Consider the following 18,870-nt stretch of genomic DNA (forward strand, 5'->3'; position numbering starts at 1 on the left):
TTTCTACTGTATTGGACAGCATAATAGAGAGTGGTAGAAAAAGATGGAAAACGTTGAAAGATAAAATGTCAATGTCAGAGTTCAGTTTACAATACCACAAGGAGATGGCGTGTGCCAGAGTTTGCTGTATTCTGCTATAATGGCTCGGCACAGTTGTTCATAATTCATTTTGACTATAAAATCTGTTGTCTTGACAGTTTAATTTCTATTCTATAGATGACAGTTGATTTCAAGGAAGTCTGAAGGTCAGAGGAGGTAGACCGCTTCTAAGACTGTGAAATCATGTCGGGAGGAGTAGCTGCCTGGCTGCCCTTTGCCAGGGCAGCCGCAATTGGCTGGATGCCGGTGGCCAACTGCCCCATGCCCGTTGCCCCAATAAGGGACCAGAAAAAGAGACAGGATGAGCTTATCGTCCTCAATGTCAGTGGTCGTCGTTATCAAACCTGGAGAAACACTCTGGACCGTTACCCGGACACCTTGCTGGGCAGCAACGAGAAGGAGTTCTTCTACAACGAAGAAACCAAGGAATACTTCTTTGACCGGGATCCCGATACCTTCCGAAGCGTCCTCAACTTCTACCGGACGGGAAAGCTCCATTACCCGCGCTACGAGTGCATCTCGGCCTACGACGATGAATTGGCCTTCTTCGGCATAATTCCCGAGATCATCGGCGACTGCTGCTACGAAGAGTACAAGGACAGGAAGAGGGAGAACGCCGAGAGGCTCCAGGACGACCAGGAGGAGAACAGGGACATTAAGCCGCCAAACATGACCTGCAGGGAGGCCATGTGGCGGGCCTTCGAGAACCCCCACACCTCCACGATGGCGCTGGTCTTCTACTACGTCACGGGATTCTTCATCGCCATCTCGGTCATCACCAACGTGGTGGAGACCGTGCCTTGCGGCGCCACCCCCACCCAGAAAGACGTGCCGTGCGGCGTGCGCTACACGGTGGCGTTCTTCTGCATGGACACGGCCTGCGTCATGATCTTCACCGTGGAGTACCTGATGCGGCTGTTTGCCGCGCCCAGCCGCTACCTCTTCATGCGCTCGGTGATGAGCATCATCGACGTGGTGGCCATCCTGCCGTACTACATCGGCCTGGTGATGACCGACAACGAGGACGTGAGCGGCGCCTTTGTGACGCTGCGGGTCTTCCGCGTCTTCCGCATCTTCAAGTTCTCCCGCCACTCGCAGGGCCTGCGCATCCTGGGCTACACGCTGAAGAGCTGCGCCTCAGAGCTGGGCTTCCTCCTCTTCTCCCTCACCATGGCCATCATCATCTTCGCCACCGTCATGTTCTACGCCGAGAAGGGCTCCTCGTCCACCAAGTTCACCAGCATCCCGGCCTCCTTCTGGTACACCATCGTCACCATGACCACGCTGGGGTGAGCAAATGCACACGCACACACACTCTTACACATGTACACAGAGAACACACCCAACCCTTATGTGCTTAGAGAGAGGTGTGGTGCGAAAATGTCACTACTATAGTACCTCTCTCTCTCACTCACACACACACACACACACACACACACACACACACACACACACACACACACACACACACACACACACACACACACACACACACACACACACACACACACACTCTCTGTCCTTGCTGTCATTGTGTTTGCAGGATATTGTAGAAACATTGTTTATGAATACCATAGCTGCAATAATACAATATGTGTGTGTGTGTATATATATATATATATATATATATATATATATATATATATATATATATATATATATATATATATATATGTACTGTATATATGAAAACCACTTTGACTTTTAAAGTAGCGTAGCTCCATATTGATACTTCAATACACAATAGCTTATATGAGACTGCCAGAGTGTGAGTAATGGGAGGCACTGTTGCATTTATCTACCAGTGTAAACTCATGACGCTCTTCGTTTGCCTGAGTTAGAGCTGGCCAAATAAGGACATAGCTACCGAAGATGTGCTGGAACAGAGCTAGTGCTTAAACAGATTAAGTGTTTTGAATCTGCCTATTGAAAGATGTAAGCTTTCTCTGTGCACTGAGGACGTGATTAGTTGCTAATTATAGTGTTTTTTTTCTCTTCTTTTTGACAAGATTGTCTTTACTCATTAACCTTCACTTCCTTTTGAAACTTTTGTTTATTCACCACTTTCCAAACAGATTTCATTTGAGAGAAATGCTGGCGTAAATGCTCCTATTGATTCATGCTGTGCTCTAAAGCTCCCACACAGGTCACAAACTGATTGTAGTAGGCTACTTGAAGAACTCTAGAACAATGGCAGCTTTGAAATCAGCACTAAAGGTTGTGTGGGTAAAGTACTTTACCTTGTTAAAAGCTGCAATAGGAGAATAGAATAGCAATGCTCTTCAGAAGATGTTTTCGTAAAGAGTGTACGAGTGTTCGTACAAACAATTTGTGTTTTCCATCACATTCAAAAGGTGTTCAAGGGCAGGCTGCAAGGCTGCTGCCATGGTAAATGTATTCACATCGAGTCTCTCCCCATCTGCTTTCAACACCAGTTGCTGAGAACTGGCAATGGAAACAAATGTACATAAATATATTATCTTGGAGGTCCCTCATACTGTATGTGCACTTGTTTTGGATCAGTATGTTTGTGTGACTTTAATGAAGTGGACAGTTTAATGAGCGTAGCTGGTCATGAGTCAATAAGGTCTAAATGAGAAACATAATGCTGCTTCTGTCTTCTGTCTTAGCATCAATGACTCAGGGACTTCAGAAGTGTTTCACATTTCAAAGGTGTCCCGTTGCTAATTAGGCTTTATTGTTTTCTTTATTTGTTTAGTGTCTCAGCCGGGGGTCTCAATGAATTTGCTCTCATCTTGTCTGCCTGTCATTTTCTGTCAACAACAAAATACTGCTAATGAAGTGACCTTGAGGACTTCTATCTGACCAACTGTATTCACTTTGTTTTGTCTGTTTGAGGCGAGAGACCGGTGCAACATCAGAGGACAATTGTGGAATTCAATGTTTTATCTACAATTCGCGGCATGCGATGTGATGCGAGAGTGCGGACTATAGCCAACAGTAACTCGGTACTCCTGATTCTCTGCCCTCCACACCCTCCTGTCTAGCATCAGGGTCTTGAGCTCTGCGGTGTTGTTAGCTCAGCTGTGGCGCTGTAGTGTGTCTACGTAGGTGGTGAGCCTCTTTCCCTTCCTGGCTGTGCCTTGGGTTGGCTCCCATAGTGTCAGTGTCATGTCTCGGCACCATACAGTAGTACTGACTCCACTGTAGCCACGAGCAGCCGCCTCTTGAGGTCGGATTTCCACTCTCTCCTCATCCCATGCAAGGCATTCCAGGCAAGTGCCCTCCGGACCTTCAGATCCTGTTCTGTGGAAGTAGTCCAGGCACCGAGATATTTGAAGTCCATGACTGCCTTTGCAGCATAAATGCATGGGTTTCCGAGGCTATTGCAGCATAGAAAAGGTTGGCTGAATGAATCTACTTGGGTTCGTGTATGTTGGAGTATTGTCCCATTTCATTTACTGTGTCTCTTAGTAATAGTCCAGTTTGAAAGTTAACCTTGAATTTATTATCTCATTGTTATAGTAAGCCTCTGCTTTTGGCTGAATACACTGGATGAAACATAAAAAACACAGCCTTGTCTGTATGGAAAAAACATTCTATACAAACTGAGATGGAGCCACATAAACGTGTACAATTTGACTCAAATTGTACATGCTCAAGTCTCCCTGTGATAATCAGCTTGATGAGGTTTGGTACCCAGCATTGTCTGAATTATTCCGTGGGTAAAATAGGTTCTCTCTCCCTCACCGGGTTATTGCGTGGGTGAAATAGGCTCACTGTCCCTCTCTCCCTCCCTCAGATACACTCCCTCCCGCTCTCCCTCCACCTATTTCCCTCTCTCTCTTTCTCTCTCCCTTTCTCTCTGTCTCTGCCTCTCTATCTGCCTCGCTGATAGGTCTCTGATTTGATATCATAGACGACAGAACCTGTTGCCTAACAGTGCCGATTGTTGGGTCCACCCATAAATGGATAGGGTGAAAAATAGTGTTGGTGGTAAGTGGCCCCCTAGTTTATATAGCACAGCAAGAGAGGCAAATGTATGTATTCTCATACATACACTCCCACAGCAAAATCTCTTCAATTACCTATCTCAGATCTCAGTTAACCTCTGCGTGCGAACTTGACTAAATGTGTTCCCAAATCAGGAAAATCTTTTTTTACAAACTTAGGTGATGTCACATGTTGTTCTGTGGTACTACTGAAAGTGAAAATCTTCCAATTCACTTTTGGTTTGATTTTACCTTTTACTATTTGTGCTGGAACAAAGAATGTGTAACATAACAAGGCACAGAGGTGCTGTGTTTGTTTTGTCTGTCACACTCCAAACCACAAACAAGTGATGTGGTGAAAATAAAATGTCTCCGCACATAACGCTGCTGGTAAGTGGCCCACCTAGTTTCTATAATGCACAGCAAGAGAGGCAAATCTATGTGTAATTAGAGGCAAGTGATAAACACAGCCTTTAATAAATCTCTCACAACAAAACCAGAAAAAACCCGGGGGGGAAAAAAACACATAACCCAGCCTTTAATAAATCTCTCACAACAAAGTTGAGAGTGTTAATTTTACTCTGAGTGTGTAAAAGTGGGCCAGTAAGGGTCTTACTGTGCAGGGATTCTTCCGGAACCCCTCACGTCATTCAGTTCACCTGCTGAAGTGACATATGCGGTGATGAGGTTTCCAATAGCCCATCTGTCTGTTTACATAAAGAGCCACAGGGGAAATTATGTCATCTTCATAGCCAATAAATACAAACACATTCACAGAATCATCAATATATTAAAACATTTATTTAATTTGACCTGTCATTCTATCTCTCTAGCTGAGCTTTGGCTCCAAGAAGTTTTTGGTAATTGATCTATCTCACTCGAGATTGCTTTAAGGCAGGGGTGGAAAAAATCTTTTTAGGCTTAAGATCACTTTTCCAAGGCTGTCAAGATCTACCATCGCCAGACAGTGAAAACCGCTATTGCTTTAATGTCTTATTATAGGCTTCTAATTCAAATGATACAAACACAGAATAAGTCAATGATTTAATATGAATAATAAATGTAAGACAAATTCTGATTATCTGAAAAGTGTTAAGCACATCAAACAATTATGCATATGATGGAACATGATCCTTTTTCATATGCAAATTCATTCTTGGTTAAAAAAAACTCAAGAGCACAAAAGGGACACAACGGGTACTCTGACAAAGGCCCCAACACTATGACTCGGACATATTGGTGTGATCAGCAGTGCGACGTAGTTGTGAGGGCCACGTAGCGGTAGAGTCCTCAACGGGCTTGAAAATTAAGGCCCGGCCCTAACTGGGCCCTAACTGGGCTGGCCCGAACAGGGCCCGCCCCGAACAATTACCATAATGTTAGGCCCAAAAAACAGAAAAAAATGGGTGAAAATGGGTGAAGTGAGCGGTGCTATTTATGAGTTATTAATTTCATCATGCATCTCGGTAGCCAATCACAGCACGTTCTGCGAAGTGACGTGCTTACAATTTTTACGTTATTATTAATTTCATCATGCGTCTCGCTAGCCAATCACAGCGCGTCTGCGAAGTTTGAAGTTAATTTCATCATGTGTCTCGCTAGCCAATCACGGCACGTCCTGCAGAGCTTAGCCTATGGGCGTGTTTTCCACAGCATGGCGTCACAGCGAAAGACACATTTTCACGACGGAAAGAAAAACTTTCGCCACGGATGGGTGTTTTTTTTTTTTTTTAATGGAACCCGAGGCTCGGCCCGGGTAGGGTCGGGTTCGGGCAGAATTTGAGTACTCAACATAGCGGCCCGAACCTCTAGTGTTATGAAAGTTGGTATTCGGAAATAGCTGCCTGTCCATTATCCATCTGTGGCCAACATTCGCTGTAAATAGCCAATCTACAAGCTCACAACTCATCACAATCTACAAATTTTGCTGAAGATATTTAGTGTAGAGCTAAAACAGTAGGGGGTCTAGTATAGAGCCCTGGGGACTCAACTAAGTATACATATCGGGTTTAAGTCAGATTGGTAGCGCATGGATGGAATTGTTGGACACAACAATGTGCTGATCATGTCCATCACACGCTTTACCTAGAAATACAGATAGATAGAGGGACCAGTAATGGATGAGTTATGAGACGCAATACGCAACAAATAAATAATATACAGCACAATCACAAAAAGCTACATATAATCATTCAATGATAGGCCTACTACTGTATACAAAAAGCATACAATACAAAATAATTATCCATTTATTAATTTACCCTGCAGCTGTAGGCCGCAGCTGCAGCTGTGTGCTGGAGGCCGCATTCGTCGCATTAACTTTACCAACCAATTGAGACATATAATGTAGTGTAGATACATATTCCATCCGGCATGACAAATATAATTATCTTACTATTTTGCGTTGAAATGACTTCTGTCTCTTGGCGTCTCTTCCCAAACTCATTCTCAATACTATTGTCTCTTCTTGTCTTATTTCTAATTAGCTCCCCTAATATGATTCATGGCCGAGTGTAATTGGACAGTGGATGGATGATATGAATGTTTGTTTTTTGTATGAGTTTTCAAATTGCTCCGCGATCTATCGAAAAGCCTGTCAAGAAGACCGACTGGTCGATCATAAAGTCATGTTTGCCCACCCCCCTGCTGCAAGGGCTGCGTTATTAAATAAGAGTGTAAATACACACTTGTATTAGTGTGCAGGGACATTGGTTCTGGTGGAGGCGGTAGTGGTGACTTTGTTTTTCTGTGTAAGAAGGCTGCAGGATTAAAAGCTAAATCACTACTCTGCAATTTTCATCAGAGGGAGACGTCTTACAACCGGCTTCCTACTGTTTAGACTGTAAGGAAATTCCTTTCAAATCATGACAGTAATTTATTTATTATTAAACCTTAGCATATTTACACACGTCTCACACACACACACACACACACACACACACACACACACACACACACACACACCCACACGCGCACACGCGTGACACACCACGCACTCGCTCTCGCACATACATTTACATGGTATGGGGCTATTACCAAATTTGCCAGAAAATGCCATTATATAGGTTGTAGCAACAAACAATCAATCAGAAATTGAATTGGCAGAAGAAATGTTTGAAAGCCATTTATCAGAATCAGAATCAGAATCAGAATCAGTTTTATTGTCACATCACAGGTTTACAAGGTAAAAAAGTGGGTGAAATTCTTTTTTGTACATCGTTCCCATCGCAACGTTAGTTTCCATAGAAAGAAGAGGGGGGGGGGGAAGAAGAGGGTGGGGGGCAAGTGGGAAGGAGATCAAAACAAGAGAGCAACAGAAGGCCAGACAAGTTATCTACATATTTACAAAGTACCTGAGATAATAAAAACAAAAAAAACTAAGGTGCCTGAGCATAGCAGCAATGTATTGTATACTGTGCATGTTATACTTATACTGTGCATGATAGACAATGGACGTTAAGGTGCTTATTGAGAACCCATGTGCAAATCTACAAATCCCTGAATGTGACAATTTCCTCTCGAATAGACACAGTAGTATTTGCACATTCGATTATTGCCAGCACGTGCGCAGACTTGCACAGTCACACATACATTTCCCTTTGATCTTCGTCTCGGTTGCGTGACCTCTCGGCGTCCCCTCCATCTCTGCGTGAGCCCAGACAGCGTCACAGCGGGGGGTGGGTAATGGGCTAGAGCCGCGAGACCACGGAGAAGGGGGAGCTGGGGATGTGGGAGGGGGGGTCGGGTCGGGAGGGGGGTGACTGGCTGTATAACCACGCGCCTCCGCTGGCCAGGAACATGTGTGTTAAATCAACCGCAGGTGCCTGATGAAGGGATCTGGATTCCATCTCAGCGAGCCGGGCCGCTCCCCACTGTCCTGCCGGCGTTACCGCTGTCGTAGCCAGACGAACGCCCGGCCGGAAAGGAGAAAACTCCTTTCCTTCAACCCCCCCCCCCACCCCTCCTCTCTTTCTCTCTCTAAACACACATCTCTCTGTGCACTCTCCCCTGTGTGTCCCCCAGGGGAGGGGGGGGGGCAGTTATTTTAAGGACATTGGCCACTGTGTGTGATTGTGAATTATTTGTTTCAAATGTAAACTGATTGGCACAGTAGAGGCACAATGGAGAGCAGCCAGTTTTTATACCTGTGTGTGTGTGTGCATGTGGTTAACTTTTTGCACACACACACCCACACACAAATAAACCATTCGCTCGGCTCTCCCACGTCTCCCAATCTAAGAAAACATTATTAACCCATAAAGAGAAGCATTAATGAGGTGTGCAATGGAATCTAACTCGGGTGTTATAATTAGAGTGATTCTCCCAGTTGTGGAGTCCTGGTCCTGGACGAAGGCAGAGGAGCAGAAAGTGAGAGAAAACGTCATTATGCATGTAGGTCATGTTCCCGTCCCTGCCTTAATCAGTGGCTATATATAATCTGCTCCTTCCTTCGGAGAGATGTTAAGGCCGCTCTCCACTGTGTTCTCTGCTCACCATCTCTATCAGACCAAGCGCTCGAGGCCGGGACGGGCCACATGCAGGCAGAAGGAGAGGTTAGAGGGGAAGACAGAGTGCTGTGAGTCTGCTGGAGTTTTTTCCTACCTGCTTTGATGAACCGAGTGACTTTACCAGTGAAGGCAGTCAACACAAGCAAACACAGTTGGGTGGTCGGGTCAAGGAAGGCCAGGCTAAACACACTCGCTCAGTCGTTCTCTCACTTAATATTTCAACTTTAAAAGATTGGCGTCTTTGCATTACCTAAATGCAGTCGCTAGTATTTGGTTTACATTTTCTCTGTCTCTGCCCTTGGAATACATCATTCATTCACTCACTCATAGGGATGCGAATTATCAATTAATTTATTAATTGATAGGTTGATAACCTTATCGATCGTTTAATTGATAAGCGGCGTTCTTTAGGACCAAAAGGAAAATTCTTGTTCAAAACCGAAAATGAGTGCAGAAACATAATTGCCTTGATGTATACAAAATTAACGAGCGTCAACGAGCATCAGCTGGACACACACCTTCCCTCATGATGGAATATGATTAAGGATTACTGTGATTATGGTAAACTCACATTTGATATCACACACACCATACCTATAACTTAGCCCAAAATAAAATTCATTTAATCGGGTAAATTCTTAACAGCAATTAATCGATTCACTCTTCACTCACTCGCTCACTACCAAAATGTTGTGTTTGTGTTCTTCGTCTCTCTCCCTGGAATGCACACACGCCTTTTATGAAAATATTGGAATATGCAATTTAGGTTAATTGCCTTCTCTGACCATTGAACACTGTGGCAGTGAGAGAGTGACCAGTCTGGGATTGACAGACAACAGCTGGCTGACAACAATGAAAGTAATAATCATTGCCTGCTTCTGTTGAAAGGTAATGATGGCAGTATGCTGTAAAACAGAATGTATCACGAGACTTGTCAATCAATTTGTGTGGCATTTCATGTCTGTATGTACAGTATACTATGGACCCACCCATCTGCATTTTTGATAAATTGCTGTTAGCCTTCCTATGTGGGAAGTAAACTCTATACTAGCACATTCTTTTAATAGTCAGGGGATATTAAAAACATCTTGGAATAAATAGCTTTCCAAAAAAAATCTTCACCAATGTGTTTGTAAAGGTGTCTAGTAACACATCTCACAAAGACTGAAATGCAGTTTCCCTAGAATTTGTGACAGCTCCTGAAAGTTGGGGTACCCACCATAACCTTATGTGGGGGGGGGAAATCTAAATTCTAAGTTTTAAGTAGCATGTGAGGGTTCAAACTAGGGTGTTTTTATGATTCTGAATCCATTGCAAGCATTTGTTTTGCACCAAAACCACTCCTTGGGCTAAAAACGGCCATAGCCATCCTTTTCCAGGTATACTTTTTGTGTAAAAAGCCCATTGAGATTGGGCCGTTTTTAGCCCAAGGAGTGGTTTTGGTGCAAAACAAATGCTTGCAATGGATTCAGAATCATAAAAACACCATAGTTTGCCCCCTCACATGCTACTTAAAACAGAATTTAATTCAGATTTATTTTCCCCCACATAAGGTTATGGTGGGTACCCCAACTTTCAGCAGCTGTCAAAAATTCCCCTAGGGAAACTGCATTTCAGTCTTTGTGAGATGTGTTACTAAACACTTTTACAAACACATTGGTGAAGATTTTTTTTGGTAAGGAATTTATTCCAAGATTGGAAATCTTTCTGCTAATATCCCCTGACTATAAAGGATAAGGTGTAATTTTAACATGGATATGAGGCTATTTGCGACGTATGCTGCTGTCAGCCTTGAGTGGTTTAAACTAGACCAAATTTAGCCATTAATGTCATTGTTCATTGTGTTGAGCCGTTCAACTTATGGAAAGCTGTGTTTTTCCTGGCTGTGGCGTGTGCCCATTATATTACAATGAACATGAATGATAAATGAAAGTGTAAAGGAAGTGATGGAGAGTTTGGACGGTGTTAGTGGTAAATGGCTATTAATTCCTGAACGGCATACATCATTTAGTAAATAATTCAGGATCAGTGTGCCTAGATGAAAAAGAACCGAGCTGTATTGCTGCATGTTTTATAAGCAGCAGGAAGGCTGTCTCACCCAAAATCATGAGGGGTTACAGAATGTGTAGTGACTTGTCAGTGAAATGCCTGCCTCCAAATGGAATAAATGGGATATTCTGTTGCCCTGTAAGCCCCCCCCCCCTGGGGTCACAATGAACATAGCCAGTAGGAAATTTGAAATATTCCTCCCTCTGCCAGGCCGAGGAGCTTTTGGAGCCAATATCCCAACACAGGCCTCCTTAATGGAACCTTTCTAATGATAGCTGTGGAATTTAATTTAGCTTCAACAGAGGTTAATTTAACACCTAAACTCATTTAAAAAGAATTATACTTACAGAGGATAGTGGTGTCTGGAATGCTTAACGGCCTGTGCTCGCCATTTGCCCTTTCTGTCTCCGTTTCATGCTCTGTCTCTCTTTCTCTCTCCCCCTCATTTTTCTCAGCTTTGGACTAAAGCCCGATTTATGCTCCGTCGTTCAATGGCGCGGAGGACCGAAAATAGCCCATCTATAAGCTCACAACGTGTCACATTCACGGCGAGTTATGAGCTTGTAGATCGGATATTTCTGGTCTGTGACGCTGTCGTATGACGGAGCATAAATTAGGCATAAGAACTCGTACTGTGAGTATTTGTGTGTGTGTGTGTGTGTGTGTGTGTACAAACACACACAAACAAAGAAGGGATGGAGAATGGAGAGGGAATCCCACAAGTTAGAGAAAACAATAAAATGCTTAATGTTGCCATTTAATTATGCTTCAAGTCTTGACTCTTTATGGCGATTAAGTTCATTTAAATATAATGACTCCACGTAGATTTATTATGAAGATTCAATTAGATTACATGAGCTTCTTGTTCTGCTGAGACCATGTGTTCCTCAACCTGTATATCTAAAATATCTAATATTGTAGTTTTATAGCCAATATTATATCCTCACCATAAAGGGAGGAATATTTTCCACTAGCAGTTGTATAAATAAATCACCATAGACTGTCTCTATAGTGCTACCCTGCATTATTAATGTAGAATTTCCAAACAACTCCTCATGGGGGTTGGCTGGTGCCACAACTAACTACACTACATGCTCCTGGTGAGTCGTGAGGATGACTCTCCTGTCTGTCTGTATTTGGGTTCCTGTTGCTCTGAATAAAGCAAAAACTGCCCAAAAAATTGTAAAAATCCTCTCAGAATGTGCAGAGTGCATGTGAGGCAGCAACCGGCACGCAAAACCCTTTGTGATGAAACATCAGAGGCACAACGTGCTTTTTATCCCGAGTCAGTAAACCCACACATGGGAAGTGAAAGCAGTGGCACACGTTCAAATTAAAACCTCATGTATACTTGTTATACAAATAGCTGGTTTTCAACTCAAATGTTTTAGTTTTTTTTTTGTGAGTTACACTGTCGTAAGATGATGTTTAAATAAGATATAAGAATCCTCTGTGTTCTTTGATCGCAGAACAAGTAAGTCTGTACCTTGTACCTTGTGGATAGGCTTTTTCCAGTGCGCGACACCGGCACTCAACTAACTATAAATTACATTTTAGTGCTGCATGTTTCATTCTGTCTCTCATACACTCAGAATGGACGGTTAAAGCAATTGTAGCTGCTTACACTTTTATTAAAGCTTCGCGTAGAACGTAGCACACGTTACACACTGGCTCTGTCAACTCGGCTTCACTGGTGACTCACACTGAAATGGGTCCGTGTGGAAACACATAAACAAACATAACAATCCTATTGTTGCACTGCAGGATATTAGCGCCTGCCAAGTCAAACACTCCACCTGCAGAACACTGCACTTTGGCTGGATGCTACCTGGCACCATAGCAACAGTGTGTAGGTACTAGGTAGCATCCTTGTTAGCTAGACGTTAGGCAAGGAAGGGAAGAACGATGGAGGGATGAAGGAAAGGAATAAGGAAAAGGGGAACAAAACATAAGGGGGAAGGAAAAGGGATCCTAACATAAAGTATGGACGATGAAGGGAAAATAACAAGTACTGCACTGTAGACACCTCTTGTGTGGTCTTAACCGATTGACTGCCAGAATTATTTCAGATTTTTAGCTGTTGCCTGCCAGAGATTTTTCATTGAAAAAAAAAAGTACTCAGGAGCCGAGATACAGAATTTTTAAGTTTTAAGTTAACAAGGAAGTGCATAGGAGTCTAGATCTTCAGATCTTTTTTTTCTTCTAAAAACGCATATATGCGTTATTGGCAGGCAAGTGATGGATTCTAAAGAACGCATATATGCGTTATTGGCAGGCAAAGTGTAAACAGAGAGTTGAGTTGATCTCGAGATGTTTGCAATGGCATTAGAGCACACAGAAGAATAACACCTTGAATGACACAGCATGCTCCCTCTGAAATGAGCGCTCTATTTTTTGCCACGTGGCCCTTATCTGGCCACACAGCTGGCAAAGGTTCGTCTAAGGTACACAGGAGAAAGGTAACGTAAATGCACCGATAATAACCTGCCCGTGTGCTGTGATGGGAGGTCACAGACACACTGACGCTAGTCTGGCAGAATAATCAGGGTTTGTACAACATGAAGTCAATATAATGTCAGACAATGCCAGCTAATCTGGTAGCGGAAGAAGCTCCTCATTGTGGGGTTTTGTGTGAACACCAATCGACTCGCATAAGCCATGTTCTGTTACTTATTAGGCATAAAGGACAACTTGTATGTGAGTGCTTAACCACATGAAACCTACCCTCTCTATTCCGGGCATGTCATCATACCTGCAAACATTGGCAGAGAATAGCCGCTCTACAAGCGATGCAAGCTTCGATTATTCAGCAATTTTCTATTTTTCTATATTTAGTGTAGAAGGAAAAGTAGTAGGATAGAGTATATAGGATGTTAAAAGTTTCACCCAATTAATAGCTCCACATATAAAACTCTACTACTAGCTCTTGGACATCTCTGCCTCGCCCCGTTTGCTGTCCACTTGTGCACATTGCTTGTGTGTGTGTGTGTGTGTGTGTGTGTGTGTGTGTGTGTGTGTGTGTGTGTGTGTGTGTGTGTGTGTGTGCGTGTGCATACCTCAGGCCTATTTGTGTACAGTATGCCTACCTGACATGAAAGATAATGCTATAATAAAGATTTATTGGTTTATTGGTTTCTATTGCAGGCTTAAACAGAATAAACACAGCTCCAGCATACAAACACAAGCTCCCTCATCAGTGCAGATTTAAATTAAACTTGATAAGCAGCCAGAGTTCAGCATATGTAAAAGAAGAAAGCAAAGTACAGATTCTTCAACTTGTAATGTGTTTTGGAAGGTTTGTTTGTTTCTCCAATGGCAAACATTAAGAAGATGTGGTTCTGTCTTATTCAAGCATTCACAAAGAAGATTATGACATCCATTAGTGGGCGAGCAATTTTGATTGGACCGAAAAAGGCAATCTCATCATTACTGTATAAGTATTTGTGTATACTTTGTGATACCGTACATGCATTAACCCATTAACACATCGACCGCCAGAGGTTAATCTCATAATGTACTCACCAGTGCCAAGGTGTTTTTGTTGTTTTTTTGTTTTTTTCATGTCGCCATAGATCTTGTTAAAATCCTTAAGATTGAGCCGTACAAGGTCTGTTTACATCCGCGACATCCCACTGTATCTCCCAGTGAAGACCACGTGTCAAACGGGGTATCCATGTTGTAGTTAGAGCGGATTACGTTAAACAGTGAAATGCGAGGAGAAAAAACTACAGGAAGAGAATTGAGTTTCAGTTTCGTCTGTAGAACGAGAGCAGACGTGATCGTCAAAACCGGATCCCAAATAATTCTATTTCCGGTCATCAAACCGGAAACGGAAGTGGATCAAAAAAATTCCGAAAGTGAACCCGGAAGTTTTTAGCGCGAAAAGACCGTGGACCGTAGGGCTACGGTCTCGGCGCTTAACAGTTGGATTTAACGGACCGTAGGACTACGTTCTTGGCGGTTAATGTGTTAAGACCTGAAGCCGATTCTACAAATGTCTTCTAAATCCCAACAGTTTTCTGAACAAACATATGTTTCTATATCAGTGGTTCTCAAACTTTTTCATGTCAAGGACCCAAAAAAATTATATGTATTTGGCCGACGACCCCCATCTCAAAATGTTTTGTTCCAGGGACCCCCAGAAGCAAAGAATAGAGTTAAAAATGTTTGCTTTAAACAATATATATTCAAAGATTTGCACACATTTTCACGATTAAAAAAAAATAGCAGGTCTACAAGCTCGTAGCGCGGCACTCTGTGCCGCGCTACGAGCTTGTATATCTGCTATTCTTGAATAGCCAAAGTGTAAAATAATGCTTTTTAGCTCAAATGAAAAAGTGACACAGATGCGTTCCTGGTCTTAATGGGTTAAAACTTTTAATTGTGCTATTCACTGCAGATTGCACAGCACAACAAGTTGTTTTGATGATTTGTGTTGCTTATTGTGTGCACATGTCAGCTGAATTGCAAATGAAACCACAACAGGATGCTATTACTGACAGTCAAATGTTCTGTCTTGTCCAATTAGACTAACTCACATATCAAAAATAACATAACATTCACTGATTGACTCTCAACTGACCTTGGACGCAGAACAAATTATTTTGAAATACTCAAGTACTGTGCTGCACAGTGGAGTGTTATTCAACCCGATTTTGTGAAGATGCACACTTATCCATGAGCAAAGACCGCTACTCAAGTGTACTCAAAAAGCAATTCTCCTGTATGTGTTCTGTTTTCATTGCAAACTGCATTTATTTTTTAAAGATATTCCAAGGCTGGGGCCTTTGTAAACATCATCATACAGACAGACTTCACCCATCTTGACAGTTTGACTCCCTTGGATGCCAATTATATTGACATCTGGAGGATCATACGCTGACCCTCATGTCTTCACGGTAGCCTATAAGGAACCTGTTGAAGGCTTTGTTATCCCAAAACACGTGATTGCTTTCAGTTTTATTTTCTTGACCATGGCTTGTGTCAGGGTTGGAAGAACAAAAACACTTGGTTACCGGTGATGGCTGATTACATGGTAAAGATGTGTGTGTGTGTGTGTGTGTGTGTGTGTGTGTGTGTGTGTGTGTGTGTGTGTGTGTGTGTGTGTGTGTGTGTGTGTGTGTGTGTGTGTGTGTGTGTGTGTGTGTGTGTGTGTGTGTGTGTGTGTGTGTGTGTGTGTGCATGCAAGCGTGTGTGAGAGCGAGATTTGAAGATACAGTATACCTTATTTTCTGTTGAGCTTTTGTCTTTAATTTTCTCTCAATGGTCCACCCTCTGTAACGATGCAGATTTACTATTTGCCAAATGAAGGCAAGGTAACTTTTTTTGTATAGCACATTTCATACACAAAGGGAATAAAGTATAGCAAACCATATCTGTATGTTTTGCATGCACTTTTCATTGTTCAGGCTCTCCTTTCTACCTACAACACGATACGATATCAGAAACAACTATTTACATATTAACAACTTAAACCCTGTATATACTTAGCTGACCAAGATCTCCCAGGGCTCTATACTAGGTACGCTTCTTTTTTCTTTCTTTTTTTTCTTGTTTTACAGTTGCTGATAGTGGTAGTGGCTAATAGTGATTGTGGTACCTTTTTGTATTAGGCTATAATAAAAAAAGATATGCTTAGGGAAACAGTATTATTTATCCATTATTGTGCTCTGATTCTGCAATGTTTGATTGATTCCTACTCTCTGTCTCTCCATCTTTGATATAATATGATAGTATTTCAGGCTGTGATTTTTTTTCTTTCTTTGTCATGGATACATCATGTCCAAACCGTCAGCCTCTCTAATACGCAAGCTTTTGGATCACTCATCTGCAGGGCTTTTGACTGTAGTTTGATCTAAATTGTTAATGTTCAGCAAGATTCTGCAGTGAGTTAGTCTTTCACATAAGAAAGCACATTATTATTTTTCTACTGTTTAGCAGAAAGATGCAGCACTGTCAGACACTGACAACTCTTCATTCCTTAAACAATACGATATATTAGTAGATAACCAAATCCAACAGACTAATCACAGCTTATGTGTTGCGAATGATGGATGAAAATCTGGGTGCTAGAGCCACTAAACTGACATTTTGCAAGCAATTATGCTGGTTAATCACATACTGTACAGGCCAGGATATTTAATCAAATTTCACAAGAAAATGGATGACGCGAAACAATCTTTGCACAACTCTAAGGTCCAGTGTTCATTGCATTTTCATTTCTCCATTATATTCGGCAGAATGATCAGTGTCAAAAGGGTGTGTGTGTGTGTGTGTGTGTGTGTGTGTGTGTGTGTGTGTGTGTGTGTGTGTGTGTGTGTGTGTGTGTGTGTGTGTGTGTGTGTGTGTGTGTGTGTGTGTGTGTGTGTGTGTGTGTGTGTGTGTGTGTGTGTGTGTGTGCGCGCACACATGCATGTGGTATTACAGTATGTTATTAAAATGCTAATCAGAGGTGTCAATAGCTTGTTTGGACAGGATACTTGTGCATTATTTGAAACTTTAATTTATATATTCCTAAATGTAATAATGTTTTTTTGTTGGCTGCAGTTATAGTATTATTTTCTTATCCCTAGTAGATTGTCCTGATGCTCAACCCAAAATGAGCAGAACTTGAATTCGGTCTGGTAACTTTGTCAAAAGTACTTTAAAACGTACTTCTAAGTTTAAAATGTCAAGCTGACCGGCCGATAATGCCAGTAAAACTCTCAAAAGCATCAGTGAATGCACTTTAGCCAGAGGCAGCTAAATATCCCATCATCAACAGACCGTTCCTCATTCTGATTCCTATACTATATAGTATAGGAATAGCTATACTACAGTGACCTGGCCAGAGTACTGCCCAATGCCCATTCCATGAACCACAGATTACGTAAAAGGGATGGCTGATTTCCACAGCACCACTGAGGTTGAGGTGCTGAGGTTCTCAACGGCTGTCCTCGGGAAATTGTGTTTTGATAACTACTGAAGCTAGTCATCGTTATTATCCCCGCCAGGCCGGAACGGGATTCAGTTTTGGCTTCCGGGATTCTGTCTGTCTGTGGGTCTGTCTGTGAGCAGCTAATCTTGGGCGCCGCCGGACCGATCGTGTGAAACATTGCACAAACACTCCCGGTAGGTTAAAAACTACAGAAGGGTAAAACCAGGCTAATACTGTTGACTACTGTCAATGCATGCACATTCGCAAACCTAAATCTTTTTTTTTTAAGATTTTTTTTTTTAGTGTCTTTTCTAGAGCAGACACGCAGCTGTGAGCTCTGGTGTGACGTCAACTCGCATTTCTTGAGTCGAGTCATCAATGCCATTGAAAAAAAAAAAAAAAAAAAAAAAAACCTTTTTTTAATGTTTTTTTTTTTTTGATCAAATCGAATAATCGACTATTCGAATACTTTTGGGTCGAATAATTTGAATACCATAAATCACTATTCGTTAATGCCCTAACACACCCATTATAAATGTTGTGAGTTGCAACTGCATTTTTTTCAATGTCATGTTGTTACCCTCTTGTAGTTTTTAATCTGTACAGAAAAAAAATACTAAATTGGCCTAAGGTTTCATTTTCCTGTAAGCTGATGATATTATGTGCCCTTTCCCTTATGACAAGTGTCCATTGACAAAAGTGATGCATTGCCAACTGAAAAAAAGTGACACTTGTTGGAAGGATTGTGCAACAAAGTGTAAATTAGCCTTCAAGATTCATTCCCCTCAGTCTTGGCCACAGCTTGACAATGACAATGATGGAATTCGGAAATGATTCGGCTGTGTGCCTGGCTTTCTATCCGCATTTTTCAGCTTGGCAGTGGACTTTTTTCATTGTCTGATAACCTGAGCAACGGGTGTTTGTTTTACTCAACCATGCAGGTGCTATAAACCTAATTAAATGTTCCTTTTCCAAATGTTCTTCTCCCCAAAGCGTATCTCATGCCCAACAGTTTCTCACAACTGTCACTTGACATTTGAAGGTTAATGCAGCAGTGCTGAATGTACGGACATCTGTTGAAATGTTATCAAAGTATTAAGACAGTCCATTCAAACAGCCCCATCAGGTAATTTCCCAAACAATCCTTTTGTGAGTGGACTTGATGAGGTTCTCACTACATCAGAGGCCGACTGGCGGCTGGGATTAGCAGATCGGTTCCCTTGGCGATGAGTAATAGGGCAATCATGTCACACGACTGTTCTTTAATTTGAATCCGAAAGGCCATCGATAAACAACACATGTATAGATCCCTTTAACAGATCATGTGATGAATGTGGATGTGCGG

The 18,870-nt window shown here is 42.2% G+C and overlaps 1 protein-coding gene across 1 annotated transcript in view; it reads left to right on the plus strand.

Moving 5' to 3' along the window:
- Positions 1-282: 282 nt before the first annotated feature.
- Positions 283-18,870, plus strand: part of LOC308082192 (A-type voltage-gated potassium channel KCND3-like) — a gene marked incomplete at both ends in the record, with an annotated part of 122,458 nt that continues 103,870 nt past the window's right edge. Inside the window, one exon of the mRNA XM_080423863.1 lies at positions 283-1,388. Coding sequence (XP_080279989.1) covers positions 283-1,388 — 1,106 coding nt within the window. The remainder of the gene's footprint in view (positions 1,389-18,870) is intronic.

The sequence above is a fragment of the Gymnoscopelus braueri genome (genome assembly GCF_963280865.1).
Source record: "Gymnoscopelus braueri genome assembly, chromosome: 3".
Taxonomy (NCBI): domain Eukaryota; kingdom Metazoa; phylum Chordata; class Actinopteri; order Myctophiformes; family Myctophidae; genus Gymnoscopelus; species Gymnoscopelus braueri.